The sequence below is a fragment of the Lampetra fluviatilis genome, chromosome 58, assembly GCF_964198595.1.
Source record: "Lampetra fluviatilis chromosome 58, kcLamFluv1.1, whole genome shotgun sequence".
NCBI lineage: Eukaryota > Metazoa > Chordata > Hyperoartia > Petromyzontiformes > Petromyzontidae > Lampetra > Lampetra fluviatilis.
This window is the reverse complement of record NC_136332.1, coordinates 6,864,319-6,879,375: the sequence shown is the minus strand read 5'-3', so window position 1 is coordinate 6,879,375 and position 15,057 is coordinate 6,864,319. Positions and strand designations below refer to the sequence as shown.

The window sequence follows — 15,057 nt, the reverse complement described above, 5'->3', positions numbered from 1 at the left end:
CTACGTATGGTGCGAAAGAAGTTCAACATACGCACACACCAGAGCAGTGGTGGCCAATACCCGGATCGCGAACCACGATCCACAGAAATATTTGTGTGGCTCTCAGGACAAATCAGGACGAAAAGCTAACTTAATCGGACAGTTATCGTCACGGCTGGTTGACAAATATAAATCCCGGACTAAGAATGGATACGTGAAAAACAACAATACATACAAAAAGCGCGATCGAGGCCGCCCACGCTGGCGGAGGACAGGGCAGGAAGGAAAGCCTTGGTGGAGTCACTGCCCCTGTGACCCAATTCAGTTCGGAAAAGCGGACCGATTTTGATTGATTGATTGCGTACAAATACCATTGGAACCTCATTTGCCAGTAAAAAATATGATAATTGGTTTTTTACCCTTCTATCTGGCAACAAAACTGACACCTTTTTTTACAAGGAGTCATGTTTGCATAGACCACAATACCTGCAGTCATAATGCAAACAAAAAACATAACTCTGATAATATATGCACTGTCCTTGAAGTTGATTGGTCCACACCCGAGACAGCTTTCCTTAGAGCCTAGTCTCACATGGGTTGGACCAGATAAGAAGGGTAAAAAACCAATTATCATGCGTACAAATAGATTGTGCGAGTACTTTATGTCTATACACTGCTGTTATAGTGGTGATTGTTGGTCAATTAGATCTCACCAGAATGGGTCACAGTGCTTGGTGTATTGGCCAGCAATGCACTCGAATGACCTTTGGAGAGGGCCCTCTAGATGGCATTTAATATCACGGTTTAAAAAAAAAAAGTAAGGTTTTTGCTGTCCTCTGCCGAACATTATCTCCTGCAGGTATTTTGTCCGCTCTTCCACACTGGCAGTGTACATTACGTGGAAAGCACACGGAAAGTCATGGAATTGTCTTAGCCGTGTTGGATTTCTCTGACATGTAGGTAAGGGTTTAGAATTTCAGAATGGCCTCAGTGGAGTTCGTAATAATAGCCGTGTCAGAGACACTGAGAATGCGAGAATCTGGGTTTTATTCACCTGAGATTGATCAAGTTTCTTAAGGAGAGTGAGGTGATAGTCTTAGCCGATCCACCAATGTGAAGAAATACGTGTTATAGGTAGACTATAAAAACTTTAAAACATTTTTATTATAAAAAAAAAATCACCAGGTAAGGCCCAATGAGCTAAATAACTTTTTTTCAAAAGCGACATGGCTATCGTTAATTGATAGTTAAATGAAGTGGTTTATCGCGTGGACTTTTTATACCAGCCAAATATTCGAAATGCACGTTTATTCTAAATGTGGAGGGAAAAAACGGGTGACCCGGAGAAAAATCGCCGTGACCACGGGGAGATAGACACGCAAACTCCATATATACTTTATTTTATTTTATACCTACATGACTTTACCGACAAAACCAAAGACTATCCATATATACTGGTGTCAAGGCGAGGTAGTTACCATCTTGCCTGGATAGTTCAGTGGTTTTCATAGTGGCCGTAACCAGAGACAATCTTTGTTTCAGCCATGAGACGGTGTTCTCAAGTAAAGTGAGTTCGATGGCTCTAGCTGGGTCATCAGTGCAAAACCATTCATCACATTAACATTGGTTTGCTGACCTAATTAGGCTCACTCTCACCTCTTAAATGTGTTTTATTGACACCTTACAACATCAGCACTGTAGATCAAACGTGTTGCCCTTCATTTTTAAGTTAAGTTTTTTACAATCTGTTGTCTGTCTCTTGAGTTCATCATGTTGTTCCCGGTTAGCCTTCAATAACTGCCCTTGGTAAACATAGTCCTGTTATCAAGGACCGTGTGGCAAACTCCGTTGTTGTACCTTACTTCTGTGCTCCCATGTCTGTCTACGCTCCCCGCTTGGTGAAGTATGTTCACACGGCAAGCGTAGGCCTTCATCCGGCAGTGGATTTTGCATAAATGTCTACGTGTGAAATTGGGAGAAATGTGCAACAGCTTATGTAAAGAGATAGAACTGTGTGATCGTCAGCCCGATGTCTGCAGCTGTAGCCTTTAGCTGCGTGGGTGTCACATGTCATTAAAATAGTAATGCACATTTACATATGAATCAGCTCTATCAGCCCAATTGTTTCGTCTGCCACCAGTAACACTTTTGATGCATCGTATTAACTTACTGGCTACATTATTTGTGCAAATGGTCCCTTTGATGGACATACAGCCGTGTTGGATGGCTAAAGTATTAAGTTGGCACCCACATAAAGTTTGCCAGTTTGGCAAATGCACAGAACCGTTTCTTTTTCCCCTGCATGTCTCCATCCGTTCACCGAATCAACATCTTCCTATTGGCTCGACGATACATTTGTTAGAGTATACCCCCTCCACCACCCCCAAACCTGGTTCTTCACCCTTGTGACTGTGACCGTGTTTTGTGGCGGCGGAGCGAGAGGCTAGCTTTCGGGTTGAGCCGCGCGTTGTCCGGGCACGGCGGTCCGGCGTTTGCCTCCGCGCGCTGGTTCTTTCCTCGTTCGATCTCCTGAAGCTCCCCAGCGAGTCGCAACGAAACGTTCGGACCTCGTGCCGGAGAGGCTCAACGGCGGCGCAACCGCGACAACCGCATCCCCAGGAGTAAATCTCCGACGTCGGCGCGCGCAGGTGATCGTGCCGATCCTGGGCAACGAGAAGAATCACGGAGGGTGGCCGGCGGTGGTGGCGCAGGATCTGCGGCGGCATCTGGGCAGCCTGCAGAGCAGCGTGTTCGTCGTGTCGGGGCAGGTCAAGGGCAAGACGCTGCTGCCCATCCCGGCCGGTGCCGAGCGTGTGGTTGACGCCGACCGTCCGCTCAAAGAGTGAGTTTCGGATAAAAACAAAAAACCAGCAACGTGCTTTAGTAATGCCCGAGCAACTCAGAGTTGCATGCGTCACTTCTCGTCTCAAGCGTTCCAGTGCCCTGCTTTTTGGACTTTAGTTTGTTGTCCTTCCACCCACCTCCGATTGAGCACGGTTGGCTACGTACGGTGCGAAAAAAGTTCAACATACATACATACATACGACTGTACACTGCATTACTATACACTACTCCAGACTCCGATTACTACGGTTGGTTACGTACGGTGCGAAAAAAGTTTAACGTGCGCACGTACATACGGGTGAGTCAGCGGTAGAGCAATCCTGGTTGGGGGTTTGACTCAGCCAATCATCTTTATGGGGTCGATAAAGTGAGTGCCGCTTTGTGGGGGAAGTCAAAAGTGATTATCTAATGGCTGGACTCGCTCCCGTCATAGGAATGTGCTCACAGGGCTGTGAGCAGGGGAAGTGAACACCAATGCCTCATTTGAGCAGGATTACACTTTGGCTTGACTAACTTGAGGCCCTTATACCCTGTTCAGTTCCAGGTTCAACGCCTCCGTCCGTCGATCAGAGCGTTGAGGCTGAGATGCTGGGTTTTGAACACGACGTGATTAAAGTGGCTTTTTCAAAGTGCAGCCGGGAATATTGGCTTAGCTCGGTCACCGACGATTGCATAGAAAAGAACCTCATCATATTGAAGTGGTCTTTTTCACTTTATTACGGATAGATTTCACCACTGATAATGTAAACATTCTGTTTGACGGCCGCAACGTTGTTGTAAAAATAGCAGGCCATATTTGTTGGCGTCACGATTCATATTTTTCCAACCATGAAAAGTACTGCACTTGCAAATGTATTATTAACATGATGCCAAATAGTAACATTACCCCCTCCCAGTGCCACGTTATCCTAGTAGCAAAAGTAGCAAATGCTACGGGCAACACACTTTCAAGGGCCTCGCGCTAAATGCTTTCAAGCTATCAACTCCGGTTCAGTGATTCTGCACTTGCTCTATTACTATAGTACTATAACGCCGTTAACTTTATGAACGACCGGGTGTTTAAGGTGAGCGATTTATCGTATTATCCGGCTGTATAGCAAATGAAAAAATACAATTACTTTACTGTGCAAGTTAAACATTTGTGTTTTAATATTTACGTGTTTTTTTTTTTATTTACGGCCCCTTTATAACATCATGCTACAGGCCCCGCACTAGGTTAATCCGGCACTGCCCCCTCCTGTGTAACGACCGCAGAATGTAAACTCCGGTGAAACATAACTCCCTTTGCGTTAGCCTTGCTAGCCATTCCCCATTCAATCCATTTATCATCATCATCGTCATTATTTACCGTCATCAATTTTGCTTTCACCGATTTCACGCATCATCACAGATTCACCCATTGGTCCCTCTCATCTATTTCATTCATATGTTGTTGTACCGCTGTTAATTCTTCGTAAAGCGCCTTGGTTTAGGCGCCATATCAATGCCGTTTAGATAAGATAAGAATGGCGCGAACACCAAGCGTGCTGAACGATTGCCATTTGTTGAACCTTAGCCAGCCAAGTTTGTAAAAAAAAATCACACGGCGGGTCATGGGCGGTGCCGCGTGCGCAGTGAGGACAGCGTGGACCGCTCGGTGGTGCACGCCATCGAGTCGGTGGTCATCGAGTGGAGCCACCAGATCCAGGAGGTGCTGAAGAAGGACTCATCCAGGCCTCTGATGGAGGGACTCAACCCCAACCCCAGCGCCGAGCTGGAGTTCTGGCAAAGCAGGCGAGTCCAGCGCTTGCCGCGTGATTGCTAGCGAATGTAAAGGGGTGAAGGAGCCGCCCTGCAATTCCCTGCTTATGCCACTGCTGCCGGAAGGGCAGAGTTCGCAACTGGGTACCCGATACCCGTATCCTACCCGATACCTGGCTACCCGTACCCGGCCGGGTACGGGTACGGGTAGCCGTTTGCGACCCTGGTGCGGCCGGATACGGGTACAGGTAGGCCGTGAGTCACTGGTGATTAACTGTTTGTCACTCATTTCGAGTAGGGTACGGGTACGGGTAGGGAACGGCTACCCGTACCCGGCCGGGTACGGGTACGGGTACCCATTTGCGACCCTGGTGCGGCCGGGTACGGGTACGGGTAAGGAATCAAAACCCGTTTGCGACCTCTGCGGAAGGACCTCCACAACCATGAAAAAACCTTCACGGTAAAATGAACGTCCGCTTGCCGACTGCACTCCACCAGATACGCGGACCTGGAGTGCATCCACGAGCAGCTGCAGTCCCGGCGCGTGTGCTCCATGGGCGACCTCTTGGAGAAGACACAAAGCACCTACTTCCCGGCCTTCAAGGCCATGATACAGGACGTGGTCACAGGTGGGAGTCCTGGGTTACATGTAGCCGCGGTGGCGAGATGTTAACTACCTCGCCTGTTATACAGGAGGTCGTGGGTTTGATCCCGACTCTGATGCCTGCTGTGTATTTGAAGTTTGCTGTCTCTCTCTCTCTCTCTCCGTGGTCACGTGGATTTTTCTTGGGGTCTTCCGGTTTTCCTTCCATATATAGAATCACTGTGTTTCGAATATTTGGCTGCTGTAAATGTCTACATGATGATAAGCCATCTTCTTGGTTCTTTCGGTAAAGTCACGTAGAAGGGAAGTAATAAAATAATAAAAATGAAACATAATAAAATATTTCTCACGACGTTTCGGCCACAACGGAAGCAGCCGTCCTCAGGTGAAGACCAGGTCTGTCGGGGAGACAGCGTCAATCCTAACCCTAACCCGCTGTCTCCCCGACAGACCTGGTCGTCACCTGAGGACGGCTGTTTGCGTTGTGGCCGAAACGTCATGAGAATTATTTTATTATGTTTTATTTTTATTATTTTATTACTTCCCTTCTACGTGACTTTACCGAAAGAACCAAGAAGATGAATCCCTGCAGTCACGAAAGCTTTAAATCGAGATGGATAAGCCACTTCGTTGAGCTATAATTTGTTACGGCCAGGGTGCTGGGCCTTACCTGGTAAAATAAAAACGACAGTTTATCGTTTTGAAAGTTTTCTTCTCCTCCTGCCCACAGCCCTGGAGGAGGCGCGCAACATCAACAGCAACCTGAAGCCACTGAAGCGCACGATGGAGGATGTGGAGGGTGCCGAGCTGAACGAGGCCGGGCCACTGCTGGCTCCGCTGTTGCGCGTCGTCGCCCTCGTGTGGCGCAACTCGCGTTTCTACCGCACGCCCGAGCGCATCGTGGTGCTGCTGCAGGAGATCTGCAACCTCCTCATCCAGCAGGTGGGGCGTGGGGACGTGGGGCAGGACCCTCCCCACAACCCCCCACCCCTCCACCGCGGATATTACTGCGTTCCTTCAGGGGAGGCAACGGTTGTTTCCGCCGGCGAACGTTTGCTGCGTTAGGCATCATGGGTGTAGGGGTTGATCTTCTTGGCTCTTTCGGTAAAGTCACATAGAAGGGAAATAATAAAGTAATAAAAATAAAACGTAATGAAATACAGACAGACCTGTTCTTCACATGAGGATGGCTGCTTGCATTGTGGCCGAAACGTCGTGAGAATTGTATTTTATAATTTTTTATTTGTATTATTTTATTATTTCCCTTCTACGTGACTTTACCGAAAGAACCAAGAAGATGAATCCCTGCAGTCACGAAAGCTTTAAATCGAAATTTAGTGTTGGGGTTGGTTTTGGGGCGCCACGGTGGCACGATGTTAACTACCTCGCCTGGCATGCAAGGAGGTCGCGGGCTCCATCCAGACCCTGACGCCTGCTGTATATTTGAAGTTTGCGTGTCTCTCTCCCCGCGGTCGCGTGTGTTTTGAGTACTTGCCTGCAATGACATTTCCACGCAAATAAGCCACTTCGTTGGCCTATCACTTGCGACAGGCAGATCGCTGCTGAAAAAGAGCTATACGGCTCAGCAGGCCCTACCTGTTTTATTTTTATTATTTTATTACTTCCCTTCTACGTGACTTTACCGAAAGAACCAAGAAGACGAGGCCCTACCTGGTAAAATAAAAAGTAGTTTATAGCTTTAGCTTAAGCGGTGAACGGCGCAGAGGGTGACGTACCGGCAGGGGCCTTACCTGGTGAAACGAAAAACAACAACAACAAGATATCACTGCGCGCAGGCCCGCACGTTCATCAACGCTGAGGAGGTGCTGAAGGGCGAGGCGGAGGAGAACCTGGCCCGAGTGCGCGAGGCCCTCTCCATCCTGCGCCTCTTCCGCTCCGTCTACGAGGAGGAGAGGGCGGCCCTGCCCTCCCTGCGCAAGGGCAGCGATGACGGTGGCGACGACGACGATGGCGGCGGCGACGACGGCTGGGATTTCCCGCCCAACGCCGTCTTCTCACGCCTCGACCGCTTCACGGAGAGAGTCACCGACGTGGAGGTGAGATTCCAACCTTCCCGTCCTCTCCACCGCCCCCGACTTCTCCCGGTGGCGGTGAGAGCCGAGCGCCCAAATCCACGGCGCAAGTGAGCGGATGCCTGGGGTGGGTCCTGGCAGTCGCCGTGTCGTTATTGTGGGGGTAGTTGGGGCTACAGGCGGCGGTGATGGTGGTAGTAGTTGGTAACGGGAAACATCTGTAGCTGCGGACTTGCCTCCTCCACAACAGATCGGCGTCTGTTGTGGAGGAGGCTCGTGAAGGACGCTACTGGGCAGCTGGATGCAATGGTGTGTGTACGTATGTTGAACTTCTTTCGCGCCGTACGTAGCCAACCGTGCGGGGGAAGGACAACCAGCTAAACATAAAAAGCCGTTGATTTTGTGGTTGTGGCGGTCGTGTTGGCGAGAGTGAGCATGGTGGTATGTGTGGGGGAGCGGTAGTGTAACGGTTTATGGCGCTGCCCTACGAACCCGGCTACCTGAGTACCATTCCCACTCGCGGCCAACACCAAGTGACCATTATCTGAACCGGTCCTGGGCCTCCCCAAGGTCAACTCAGCCTCAAATGAGTACCTGGTGCGGAGTGTAAATATCGCCACTGGGGAGACAAAGGCGGCCGGGCGTGGTGCTGGCCATCCACCCTCTCGTGTGCCGTGCAGGCCTTCATAGGTGCGACTCGCTAACAGCACTTGCCCCAACAGTCTTTGTCTTGGTGGTATGCGTGCGGATGTGTCGATGGTGCACCCACCCCGTCCATTTCCCCGCCACCCTGACAGGAGCTGCTGGTGACGGCCGTGGACATGTTCAAGCTGGAGAAGATTGAGATCGGGGGCCTCCGTGGCCGAGTGTTGAGCCAGCGCGTCTGCGACATCCACCAGCAGTTCCAGGAGCTGTTTGGGCAGTTTGCCGAGAAAACTTACGACTCTTTGGACGTGACAAACCAGGTTTGCGAATCCGTGGTGGTAGGGAGATGTTAACTACCTCGCCTGGCATGCAGGAGGTCGTGGGTTCGATCCTGACCCTGACGCCTGCTGCTGTATATTTGGAGTTTGCGTGTCTCTCTCATCATCATCACGGTGGTTTAGGAGATGTTAACTACCTCGCCTGGTATGCGGGAGGTCGTGGGTTCGATCCCGACCCTGGCGCCTGCTGCTGTATATTTGGAGTTTGCGTGTCTCTCTCTCTCATCATCATCACGGTGGTTAGGAGATGTTAACTACCTCACCTGGTGTACAGGAGGTCGTGGATTTGACACCGACCCTGACGCATGCTGTATATTTGGAGTTTGCGTGTATCTCTCTCTCATCATCAATATGGTGACTAGGATATGTTAACTACCTCGCCTGGTATGCGGGAGGCCGTGGATTCGATCCCGACGTGGACACCAGCTGTATATTTGGAGTTTGCGTGTCTCTCTTTCTCATCATCATCACCATCACGGTGGCTAGGAGATGTTAACTACCTCGCCTGGTATGCAGGAGGTCGTGGGTTCGATCCCGACCCTGACGCCTGCTGCTGCTGTATATTTGGAGTTTGCGTGTTCTTCTTGTGGTCACGTGCACTTTTCTCTGGGTCCTCCAGTCTTTTTCCCTATACATTTTAGAAAGAACACGCATTTTAGAGTTTTTGGCTGCTATAAATTTTCACGTGATAAGCCACTCGGTTGAGCTATCGTTTGTGGCCAGGCCGCTTCTGAAAAAGAGCTATAAAGCTCAGTGGGCCTTACCTGGTGAAATAAAAAAAAGTTTTAAGTTTAATTCTGGTATTGTTTGTGAGACTTAACGGCGAGCTGAAACGTATGTATGTTGAAGTTCTTTCGCACCGTACGTAGCCAACCATGCTAATCTGAGGTGCGGGGGAAGGACAACAAACTAAACACAAAAAATCAGTTCTAAGGAAATGAGTTTTCAATCGAGATAATTTAAAAGTGCACAGCTCCTAGTGACTTCCTGATATCAGAAGGAAGGGTGTTCCAGACGGCCGCAGAAGTGCATATGAAATGATCGCAAATGGCACGCTAAACAACACCTGTGCACGTGACGATTTAATTTACTTAGCCGTACCGAGGGTGGTGGAGGGGTCTTCACACAAACCTGGCCCCACCCTTTGGCCGTGACAACCTACGTGTTTTCAGTTAGACCAGTGTTCTTCACTAATTTTCAGAGGGGGTGGGGGGGGTGGGGCACTTTTGCCGATAAGACATCATCGGTGTGTGCGGGCCACCACACATTTGAAACCATTGGGGGTTTGACAGCACGACCACGATGATGATAGGGGGCATAATGCACGGGCATAATATGACTTTAAACCCCCCGCCCACCTCCTACGCATTTCACAAGTAGTACTAATCCCATATCTGCATTTCCCATAAATATGCTAAATTCCTCTTGATATGCAAATTATTTTGTCAAGGCACTCTTCCCCCTCCAACCCAGCTTAAATAGACGCTCCAAGCCTGGGGTGTTTCATTCAGACTCTGTCTTCTCGACAGACCTGTTCTTCACCTGAGGACGGCTGCTTGCGTTGTGGCCGAAACGTCGTGAGAATTATCCATTCTACGTGACTTTACCGAAAGAACCGAGAAGATGATAGGGGGCGTTTTCACATTTGTGTATAGTTGGGGGTGTCGCACTAAAGGCCACCAGAGAGCCGTCAGTGACCCGCGGACCTTGCAATGAAGGACCCTGTGTTAGATGTTGTCTCTGACCACGCTGTCCTTGCGCAGGAGTTTGAAAAGGACGTACGGAACTTCAAGATTCAGGTTGAAGACAGCGACCGGCAGCTCGGAGCGATTTTCTGCCAAGCTTTCGCCGACGCGCTGAGCGTGGAGCACGCCTTCAAGGTATCTGGCGCACACGCAGCGCCCCGTTTGTCGATCCGCTGCTGGATGGCGAGGGCCTCTGCGCGCCGTGCGCCTGTGACCTCTCACCATGACCTCCAGGAGCTCTCTGGGCAGATTGCCGACAAAAACCCTACGGCAGCTCGGACGTCAAACGAGACGTACATTTTATTTCATGCCACCCTCCCCCGCCCGCCTGCTCTGATGAGTCCGGTGTGCCTGCTGGTACCGTCGATGCCCATGCTACTGCCGCCCGGAAGGGCAGAATGTTGCAATGTACGATGTGATGATAAAAAATTACACGTGAAAAAAATACATTTCATGTCAAGTACTTTGACCTTGGGCGTTGTTTCCCCGCGCAGCTCATGGACATGTTCGGCTCTCTGCTGGAGAGGCCTCTGATTGCAGACGACGCCAACGTGCACCTGCCGCGCCTCGTGACCATGTTCGACCACGACCTGGACAGCGCCAAGGTCATCTACAACCGACACATCGCCACGGAGAAGGACCTGGGTGCGTGCTCCTTGCTCTGCCTGGCGGGCCTTGTGTGCCTCGCCGGCCTCAACAGGCGCTCGCTAACAGCGCTCGTAAAACACAGTTTACGTTTGCGCGATCCTGAGAGACGGCAACAGCTTGGTGTCGTTCCATCCAGCAGTGGATTGAGGCGACAGAGAGCACTTGCCCCGGCCGGTCCGTAACAGCTGTGAGGGTGATATTTGTCTTTCGTTGCGTCCGTGCCCTCTGATGCGCTCCAGTCTTTCTCTCGCTGCTGTTCAGTCACTGCCTTGTTTCTCTTTGAACGCTGCCACCGTGGTCGTCGCTCTGGTGAACCTTCGCGCCTTTATAACTCCCGGCCACACTGCGTTCAGCCACCACGCGGCGGGACAAAACGCATCTCCTGCTGCCTCGTTTCTCTTAACTGCTCGAATTTGCAACTCCCTCCCGTCCGTTATCCCTTATCCCCCAAGTGTCCCTAACCTTTCTGCGGTCAAGAAACGCGTTGGTTCTCGCCCGCTACACAACGATTAGCGCTCTAAGTTTCTCGCCACTTTGCGTCTTGGACGGAGCACGAGCGAGCGCGCAGCCGTAGCGGATGGCGCCCGTCACGCAGTGCGATCTATCTTCATTGTGTGCATTTGGGTTTTTGCCTTGTGGGTTGTATTTTTGTGTTTTCCTTCAATTAGAAATGAAATCAACACACTCGTGAATAACAATGGCCCTTCCTCACAGCACAGAGAGAGAGGGCTGGAGTGAATAGGAGTTGTTTAAAGTACTTAATACACCTCAAGACAAAGACAAAGATCCCCGTATAGCCTTGAACAGACGGTTGGGACAAGTGCTGTTCGCGAGTGGCACCTATGAAAGCTGGCACGGCACACGAGCGGGTGGGTGACCAGCACCACGCCCGGCCGCCTTTGTCTCTATGGTGGCGATGTTTGCGCACTGCACCAGGTACTAATTTTAGGCTGAGTCGACCTAGGGAAGGCCCAGGACTGGTTCAGATAATCGTCACTTGCTTTTGGCCGTGAGCGGGAATGGAACTCTGGTTCATAGGGCAGCGCGCTTACAGCTCGGGGCCTTTATATACCTCGGAACTGTATACACACACACACTCAGATATATATTAAAAAAAAGTTGACTTTTATTTTATTGTAGCGTGTCCCTCGCGAAACGAAACGCGATCGAATGAACCCCTCCGACGTTGCGCACGCAGGCCGGCCGCCCGTCAGTAAGAACATGCCCTACGTGGCGGGAGGCCTGCGTTGGGCCCAGCTGCTGGAAGGGAGGATCGAGGTTCCCTACAGGAATTTCAAGCACTTCTCCCACCGGTACGTCACCCTCTGCTCCAGTTCACAGCCTAAACGAAAACTTTCGATTTAAAGCTTTCGTGACTGCAGGGATTCATCTTCTTGGTTCTTTCGGTAAAGTCACGTAGAAGGGAAATAATAAAATAATACAAATTAAACATAATAAATGTATTTTATTCCCTTCTACGTGACTTTACCGAAAGAACCAAGAAGATAAACGAAAGCTGTAAACTATTTTTTTTATTTTACCAGGTAAGGCCCGCTGAGCCGTATAGCTCTTCTTCAGAAGCGACACGGCTATCACAAATGATAGCTCATCGAAGTGGCTTATCATCACGTGGAAATGTATGGCAGCCGAATAATCTAAAAGCACGTTCATTCTAAACATAGAGGGAAAAACCAAGGGACCCGCTGAAAAATCCACGTGACCACGGGGAGAGAGAGAAAGAGATGTGCGTGGCGGCGGTTGCCGCTGTCCATTTAGCCCCACCACACACGTGGCCTTCAAATCGGCTAACCGTGGGTGTACCCATTTCAGCGCCTAAAGTGCCTTGCAGAAATGCGCTTTTTAAAGTCTTAGGTTGTTTATTAGCAGGAGATCATCATGCTTGGGTATAAAGGTAAAGGTGCAGCCCTGCAATTGCTTGATCACGCCACTGCTGAGTGACGGGCGTCCACTGCGAGGGAACTCTAGAGGGTGTGTGACCCACTCGTTCTGCTGCGCTGGCCAAATGACTTGGAGGGAGGTGAGAGTTACCCACGCTTTACCCCACCACACGTAACTTGCCGACTGGCTGACGGCGGCGAGCCCATTTCTACCGCTGGGTGGACAGAAGCAGCGCTGCGGTGGGGTGGGTGGGGGGGGTGCGATATAAGAAAGATGCTTCCAACCCCCCCTCCATCGTATCAAGTGCCGCACCAGGATATGGAATCTACTGGACATCTGTGAAACTGCTGAAAGTCTTTTGAAAAAGAGCGTCATGGCTCACCGGATCCCTCCAGTATAAACGAATATTCTGAAAAAAAAATTATATTTAGAAAAATTCTGAGATGGAATCGAACCAGTGGCACTCTGGGCAGCTGGTCCCCCCCCCACCCCCCCACCCCCCCACCCCCCCCACCCCCCACCCCCCCCCGCCCCCCACCCCCCCCCGCCCCCCACCCCCCCCCCGTCGCTGGATGTAAGTCTGACTTGCGGCTCGCTGCCTTGTGCCCCGTTACGCCGGTGCCGGTGCAGGTGCATGGAGACGGTCGAGGCGCACAGCATGATGCAGAAGTACGAGGAGATGATCGAGCTGCTCAATAGGTGAGAGGTGAAATGGGCGTCAACGGCCATGCGGACCCCTTTTTTGTGCCTTGGCAGCGGAGGTGGAGAACAAACCGGGAGGAATGGCCGTGTATTGAGATTACTCAACTATGAACTTTTTTTTCTACTTGAGAAGTGAAACTGGTCACAAATTATACAGCTCCGTAAAGTGGCTTATTTCTAGATTTGAAGTTTTCGTGACTGCAAGGATCCATGCTCTTTGGTTCTGTCGGTAAAGTCACGTAGGTGAAGAATAAAAATAATAAAATGAAAACAACTAAATTAAATCACGACGTTTCGGAGGCAACACAAGCCTCCGTCATCAGGTGGAACCGTCACAGCAAAATTTTATTTAATTTATTTTAATTTTTTACCTACGTGACTTTACCGAAAAAACCAAACAGTATGAATCCTTGCAGTCACGAAAACTTCAACTCTAGAATTGACCGTTTCACCTCGTCCACTACCACCACCACCGCCACCACTACCACCACCGCCACCACCACCGCCACCACCACCGCCACCACCACCACGACCACCACGGCCGCAACCCTGTAGGTCACCCTGACTTCTCTTTCTGCGTCTTCCATTGCACTTCTCCCCTTTTTAAATTCCCTCTCCCATCGTCTCTGTTGCTCAGTCAAAACGATTTACACCTTCAACGGTGCTGTTTGCGGCCTTGCGTTTTTTTTTCTTTCCCCGCCTTCGGGCCTGCCATCGGCAAAAACTGGCGATCTCGAAACTGAGCGTGCTCGCTCGATTCCCGTTGCCGTCGCTTGCCCTTCCGATGTTGGCACGGTACGCCCCCCGCCGTGCGCTGTTGAGCCGAAGGAATTCCGAGCTGATTGTGTCTGTCCGCGCGCGCGCAACTCAGGTACAAGGAGCGTCTCTTTGCCGAGTGGGCCCAGTCCGTGGGCGAGAGGTCGGAATTCAACCTGTCCCAGCCGCTCATCTGCCGGGACCCCGAGACTCGCCTCATATCGGTCAACTTCAACCCTCAGGCATGTGATCCCACACCAGCATGATTGAAAAAAAAATTAGCAAACAAGCGATCGATCTGCCACGCCAGGCCGTTAAGGGAGCCTCCGTTTTGTGAGTGGGGGGGTACCCTCAGTGTCAGCCGTCCCTGCGCAATACAAGGCGAACGCAGCTGCGGGAATTAATTGGCAGGTAGGGAGCAATGTTGCCATGTGGCTTTGCCCGATTAAGTAATCTTTTAGGTAATCATTGATCACATTCGGCAAATTATGGCTCGTTCCGAGCTGGTGTCTTCCGCTTGGAAGCAGGCGGTGCGGGGTACTTTGTCGTTAACCAGGGCGTCCGCTTGGGCTCGAACCTGCGAGCTTCTACTTACAGGGCGGCAGGAACGCGACCGCTGGGGTCGCGTCGCCGCCCCTCGCAGAGTGTTGTTGAGGCCCTGCCTCCATTCCGCAGCATAAACAAATGGTGCTTTTTCTGGAAGATTTTGATCGTTTTTGTAGGGGATGTTTCAATTTGCGTACAGTCAATTTTAAATGTATCTTGTAATTTTATTGTTTGTTGCGGTTGCACCCGAATCAAGAGCCGAATGGCTCACAGGGTTATTCCAAATAACTGAAACGGAAAAACTGAAATTGTGTGCCTCCACAGCTGGTGGCCGTGCTGCGGGAGGTGCGGTACCTGGAGTTGTTGGCCCGTGGCGGTGGCGGCGGCGGTGGCGGCGGCGGCGGCGGCGGCGGCGCTGGCAGCGCCGGTGGTAGTTTGGCAGGGGAGCAAGATTTTGGCGGACTCAAGTCGGTGCCGGAGGAGGCGCAGAGACTGTACGCGGGGCGGGAGGATTTGCGGCGGTGAGTGGCGGCCCGATGCCTGTCCAGCGACAGCAAAGAGAAAGATCCCCCGTGTAG

General features: G+C 51.0%; 1 protein-coding gene across 1 annotated transcript in view; it reads left to right on the top strand.

Moving 5' to 3' along the window:
- Positions 1–15,057, top strand: part of LOC144950451 (dynein axonemal heavy chain 9-like) — a 113,412-nt gene that overhangs the window by 15,419 nt on the left and 82,936 nt on the right. Inside the window, 12 exon segments of the mRNA XM_078880567.1 lie at positions 2,628–2,821; positions 4,438–4,596; positions 5,062–5,192; positions 5,898–6,109; positions 6,964–7,224; positions 7,998–8,165; positions 9,947–10,063; positions 10,423–10,573; positions 11,775–11,889; positions 13,106–13,174; positions 14,049–14,175; positions 14,804–15,000. Of these exon segments, the coding sequence (XP_078736693.1) occupies positions 2,628–2,821; positions 4,438–4,596; positions 5,062–5,192; positions 5,898–6,109; positions 6,964–7,224; positions 7,998–8,165; positions 9,947–10,063; positions 10,423–10,573; positions 11,775–11,889; positions 13,106–13,174; positions 14,049–14,175; positions 14,804–15,000 (1,901 nt within the window).